Source organism: Scardinius erythrophthalmus (assembly GCF_964197995.2).
Source record: "Scardinius erythrophthalmus genome assembly, chromosome: 21".
Lineage (NCBI taxonomy): Eukaryota > Metazoa > Chordata > Actinopteri > Cypriniformes > Leuciscidae > Scardinius > Scardinius erythrophthalmus.
The window spans coordinates 3,499,068-3,505,739 of record NC_138241.1 but is presented as its reverse complement, the minus strand read 5'-3'; the positions used below and the strand labels follow the sequence as shown (position 1 = coordinate 3,505,739).

Sequence of the window (6,672 nt, the reverse complement as noted above, 5' to 3'; positions counted from 1 at the left end):
TTGTGTGCAGCAGAAGAAAGAAATTCATACAGGTTTGGAACAACTTGAGGATGAGTAAATAATGACAGAATTTTCATTTCGGGATGAACTATCCCTTTGAAGCTGCAGATTCACCTTATGTAGAACTTAATCTCTTCAAATATCACAAAATAAAATAGCCATGTCAGTCACTTTCTTAATAAATACAAGATGTTTTTTGTTACTGTGTTTCAGTGGAAATTTCTCAAATTTAATGCAGATTCAGGAATATGAATGATTACCTGATTAAGCAGTGATAAGGCACAGGATATCATCAAGTCCCAGGTCAGGTGATTATGCTATCGACAACAACTCAGTGTATAATCAATGTCAGCATTATCAGGAGGGGGGTGCTTTCTATTTATTTATTGTCCATCTTCGTCGGCCTTCATTCCTACTAAAGGAGCAATGTGCTCTGCATGCAAGCACTGATGGATGCAAGACATGGGCTATGTTTGCAGTGTAACTTTCTTGCTCATGTTCATGTCTTCTGCACTTCAAGAAATGTGTTAAATGACGTTAGAACTTTATTCAGGAAATTCATAATAAACTTTACTAAAGTAATGTGCATTTTTTAAGTATGTAGATGCACCATTGTTTGAAACTGTGCTAGAGAAGTCATGTAAGTATGTCAGGTGCTTCAACAAACCAGACTTCTGTATAGGATGCACCTGTGTTTTCTCTCTAATGAGGAAGCATTACACTACTGAGAAGTGCACATGAGAAGTGCACATGCAAAACCAAAATGGGCGTTTACCAATCAGTGGCCAATTTCAAACTACAATAAATGTTTTTCAACCATTTTTCAACAGACTTGCTAAACCACCCCACCCCTAAACCAAGCCCCCACTGGATTAGAGCAAATCAGGTAAAGCGGTTGAAAATGCCCATTGTGGTTTGAAAACGCCCCACTGATAGAGAAACACCCACTAGTGTTCTGCAGAGATACCTGCCTGTATGATCTTGTGCTCATCAACTACAAATCACTGTTAGTTCAATGTCACTGTCTCCACCCATGTGTGCTGTTGGCTTTCATCAAAATTTCAATGCTGATCCAACACACTTTAAACACTGAAATGTCAATCTCAACCAAAATTATGGTTTGGATCAAAACTCAACATTGTATTAATGTTCCCATGCTATCTGTGCGATTTATTTCAACACTTTACTTACTTGGAAAATTAATGTATGTTAGTAGATTTAGTAACAATAAATAAAATGCAAGTAAAAAGCATGCTAAAAACAGAAATACATTATATGCACCATTGTTTGAAACTCGGAGAGTTCATGCATGTCAAACACACAAGACTTCCGTATAGGATGCACCTTGTGTTTTCTCTCTAATAAGGAAGCATCAATTAACTACTGAGAAGCCCACATGCAAAACCAAAATGGGCGTATACCAATTAGTGCCAACTTTTAGTGCAAACTACAATTGGTTTTTCAAAAGACTTGCTAAAATCATGAGGGCCCACCCCTAAACCAAACCCCCAGTGTATTAGAACAAATGAGGTAACACCATTGAAAGTGCTCATAATGAACTGAAACGCCCCACTGATTGGGAAACACCCAGTAGTGTTTTGCACAGATACATGCCTGCAAGATCTTGTGCTCATAAACTAAGACTCACTGTTAGTTCAATGTCACTGTCTTCAACCATGTGTGCTGTTCCCTTTCATCAACATTTCAATGCTGATCCAACACACTTTAAACATTGAAATTTTGATGTCAACCAAAATGATGGTTTGGATCAAAACTCAATATTGAATCAATGTTACCATGCTGTCTGGGATTGCAGGAGATTCAGGAACGAAAAGCTGAAAAAATGGCGACGCAAAACCTAAAGGAGAACGACTCCCCGTTGAGTTCTGGCGATACGGGGTACAATTATCCTCCGGCGTGTGAGTGTGCCACGGGCAAAGAGTGTCGTTTAAGAGCTATGCTGGACTCTATGTTTAAAGATTATTTTAGAGGCCAAATGGTTGGCTTGATGCACAGGATCATCGACGCTGCGTGTGATATGAAAAAAGATTGTGCGCAGGACACCAAACGTGTGACAAATCTCAAAAATGAAATGGATGACGTAAGAGGCTTGACAAAGCCATGGCCTGATGTAACGCCCATGTTTTTTGACGGCAAAGAGCCGAACGGCATAATCCTCAGAAAAGTTTTGGATGTGTTGCGTGAATGTAGTGCCGAATTCGAAATCATTGAAATACTCGCTATATGGACATTCGTAACGGACCTCTGTGTGTCACTGGTGTCAAAAAATGCAAAAACTGACGTTGGTGAATTAGTTGAAAGTCTGGTCAACTATAGCCTGGAGCAAAACATGATAGCCTGCAGAGATTTTCTATTCTGGTTAGACCATCTGTAAATGTCGTTATTGTCGTTTTACTTCAATGTATGAAAGTATAATGTTGAAATAAAATTCTGGTAAAAAACTGTCTGAGCTAATAATATTTAGAATATTTCAGTATTTGTTTTCTAATTACCATATTCCCGAGGCGGCAAAATAGTTGTATCATATCAAATGATACAACTATTTTGCCCAGAACAGAAGAAAGGACATTTTGTGGTGTTGTTCTTGTTCTCATTACATTTTTTAATAAGATGATGTGTTCTGCCATGGATGACTAGACACTAGTCCGGCAGAGAGAAGGGCTTGAGTGGACACGCCCTGTGGTCACATTTTTATGTCTTCACCCTTTTCCCCGCTTCGCAACTGAGAGCTTTCCACCACCACGGCATCCGTTTCAGGCCAAACGGAGGAGTTTACTTAAACATGGATATGTCTCACCAGCAACCTCCGGCTTGTCACAATCCTGGCATGCGTCGGGAACAGGAACGCCTTGACACCTTTCAGAATTGGACTCTTGCACCAGTAAGTCCGGCCGAGCTTGCCAAAGCTGGTTTCTACTACCTTGGCCAGGGCGACAGAGTGTCTTGTTTCAGTTGTGGAGGCCAGCTTAGCAACTGGGAACCGGGAGATCGTGTAGTATCAGAGCACCAGAGGCATTACCCCAACTGCCCCTTCGTTCGAGGTGACCGTGCAGATAATGTACCTTTATCTAGCCTTTTCAATGTATCGGCAATGCAACGGTGTGAAGAAAGGTCGCTCACATTTGTCAACTGGCCCTCAAGAATAACTGTTCGACCAGACCAATTGGCTAAGGCTGGTTTTTACTATGTTGGTCGTAATGATGACGTGAAGTGCTTTTCTTGCGATGGTGGACTCAGATGTTGGGAGTCTGGTGATGATCCATGGGTAGAACATGCCAAGTGGTTTCCAAGATGTCAATACCTGCTGCAAGAAAAGGGCCAAGAGTTTGTTCATCAGATTCAAGCAAGATTTCCAAGACTATTTGAGCGGCTATTGACTCATGGAGACACGAGAGAATGTGTTGATCCAGCTGTGGGTCCTGGAGAAGACCGTTCAGAAGATGCGGTGGTGGAGTCTGCTTTAGAGATGGAATTTGAGTGTGGCCTGACGGCCCGGACAAATGAAGCTGCATCCCCGAGTCAAGATCTTTCAGACTTGCCTATGGAGGAACAGTTAAGAAGACTTCAGGAGGAGCGCACATGCAAAGTTTGCATGGATAAGGAAGTGAACATTGTCTTCATCCCCTGTGGTCACCTAGTTGTGTGCAAAGAATGTGCGCCTTCTCTGCGCAAGTGCCCCATATGTAGAGGATTGGTCAAAGACGCCGTCCGTACTTTCCTATCATAAAGTTTTCCTATCATTTGGATTTAACTTGATGAATAAACACAAAGGAGAAGTTTATTATTTTCACTCGATCCAGTAACAACATTTTTTGGATTTACAAACATTTAGTTAATGTTAAACAAGTTAATGTTTTTTAAGAATAATTTTGCGCAGGCTTTAAGTTCATAGACCTTTAAAATTAGTTGAAATTAAAATGTGATATCATTACCGAATTCAGGGATGTTTAATAGATTCAATAGCACCCGCTGATTTAAGTCTTTTTTCAAACAAAAGTAATTTTGTTGTATGCACAGATTTTGAGGGTCGCTTATAGAAAGAGGCGTCCTTGTCTTTAAAAACATAGAACCAGAGATAATTAAAATATTAAAACATATATTCTAGCGCTATTTACGGTATAATATAATAAATGTCTCTCGTATCAAATCAAGACTCAAATCAAGATGCAAATCAAGCCAATTCATGCGAATACTGTCGTGTATGAACAAAGAGATATATAACAAATATGCCCCGGGGAAAGTGTAAAGAAAACGCCATACAAAACATTACAATCACACCCGGCAATACGGTAAGTGTTACGCTGGTGAAGTTAAACAATTTCCAAACAGGGTGTTTCAGAAGAAATGCAAACAAAATCTTTTAAACAAAGTCTTGTTTCAGAGTCGGTACGGTGAAAACTATGTGAACTTTGATGAGGTCGGGAACACTAGCGCTTTTATTTAACAATTATTTTCAATGATATTGAAAAACGGTTCAGTAACAATGTTCAATATAAACAAGAATCCAATGTGTGAATCCTATGTTTCACATATAATAGTTAGATGATTTATCTAACCATTGAAATTGACGATAGATTAAATATTTCGGCATTCTGCCGAATAAAACAATGGTGTCAAAGTGTGGACGGAATAAAAAAATGAATCAATTCACGTAAAAATACCACGTATCAACCGTAATTCATTAGCTTAACCGTGTAATAGTTAAACGAGTTATAGCGTAATAGGTAACAGAAAAACAGCCATACTCATCTTTTACGTCGATGTTTCGTAGGCATCGCAGAAAGATTTAGTCATTTTTTTTAGTCATATTTTTTGTTTTCTTTTTTTTTATAAAACAAAAAAGAACCGGTTAAAGGCCTATCGTGTAGAAGGACCTCTAATGTATAGGATACATTCCTAACATGTTTGACCACGCTCTATGTACTTTTTGCAAACTGTACAAAAAGAAACAAGATCTCAATGACAGACATTCAAAACGGATCACTATAGTGGCTTTTCTGTATTTGTTTTAAATGGCTCATGATGATGAAGAATTATAATTTACTTTTGTGGAATTTTACCTGCAGGTTTTACCAAAGTCTGGAACTTTGTATCGCTACGGTGTGACAAAATACAGCCAAAGATTTAAGCAAAACTACTTAGATACATAGGAGAATATCTAACCATGTAGATTGTGAACATTCCATTATCTGTTTATTTGAGGTCAGATGTTAGTTAAAAGATAAAGGTATTAGTTAATAACAAAAACTTTAAATCACCATAATCAATAAAATAAAATTACAGTTTGAAAATGTGAGTGAGATGTTAGAGAAATCTGGTTGCACTACGCCTGAAACTTAATCATCCACATCTAAACTAAACATTATCATGGTTTAGTTGTATTTTTCTTAAAAATGTTTTTTCTTAAAAATTATCTTGTTTAATCGTGAATTCATATTTATCAGGTTGATATTTAGAAATAAGCAAAGTACATTTATAAAACAAAAAGAACCGGTTAATGGCCTTGTGTCAGAACACAACAGGTTATTCTAACTTTGAAAAGTGTCATTTGATTTTGGGTGAAAATCTGGAAAACTACCTTACACATGCAGTGTTTTCGCCAACGGACCTACCCCTGAAGTTCTGACTTCTGAAGGTCTCTCATGTGTAGATTGAAAAATGGTATTTAATTAGCTAAAATCATTGTCTTTATTCATAAATATGTTCTCATGGGTGTAAAATGATCTTTCTTAAAATCAGATAATTTCTTATCTTTTATTTACATGGGGCGGGTAAGTCCAAGGAGGCTTCCGCCATCTTGAAACACTATAATACCAGAGAGGTACAAAAAGCACTAGCACGTTTCATCATCAACACTACTATAGTCAACAACCAAATTATGACTAAAAAACGTTTTAAGCATTACATTAAAAAGGCGTCATTGTAATTCTGAATTAAAAAGTTGAAGAAGGCCTCTCATGCGCAGATTCGCTCGGTTGAAAAATGGTATGTTGTCATTAAACATGAACTCTTTATCGCGATGCTCCCCAACAGATATTTTATTCTAATATTACTTATTCTAACCCTACCAGTCCACTAATACTCTACTAACACTAATGAGAGTTTACTTTACACACTCTGACTCTCACAAGCGAGTTAGTGGACATGCAGGTGCAACACTACTATAGTCAACAACCAAATTATGACTTTAAAACATTAAAAAGGCGTAATTGACAAAAAGTCGAAATGATGACTTAAAAAGTTGAAATTATGACTATGCGTCATAATTATGAGATGAAAAGTTGAAATGATGACGTACTAAATTGAAATTATGATAAAGTATTCCATAGTGAAATTTTCTGAATTCAATATAATTGTATTTGTGAAAATGATTCGGTACCGAATCTTCAAGAAACTGCATGTTTCTGCAGTTCGTGTAGGCCTCTAAGACTAAAAATGATTATTGATCAACTTGAATAACTTGAATTTTGTTGGCAATGTAAAAAAATTGTCTTCCCATACCGAGAGTCGAACCCGGGTAGCCTGGATGAAAACCAGGAATCCTAACCGCTAGACCATATGGGAGGCGTTGATACTGCCCCCGCCACATTTGAAAGGCTGCACTGCACGGTACAATATAATGCTGGATCATAGTTATGCCGAGCCACAGGA

At 37.8% G+C, this 6,672-nt stretch overlaps 1 protein-coding gene across 1 annotated transcript; it reads left to right on the top strand.

The window, feature by feature from the left end:
- Positions 1-2,803: 2,803 nt before the first annotated feature.
- LOC308681668 (putative inhibitor of apoptosis) lies at positions 2,804-3,748 on the top strand (the record flags this gene model as incomplete). The annotated part of the gene is made up of 1 exon (XM_081350749.1): positions 2,804-3,748. One exon carries the CDS (start codon positions 2,804-2,806, stop codon positions 3,746-3,748), a length of 945 nt encoding a protein of 314 aa, XP_081206875.1.
- Between the last annotated feature and the right edge of the window lie 2,924 nt (positions 3,749-6,672).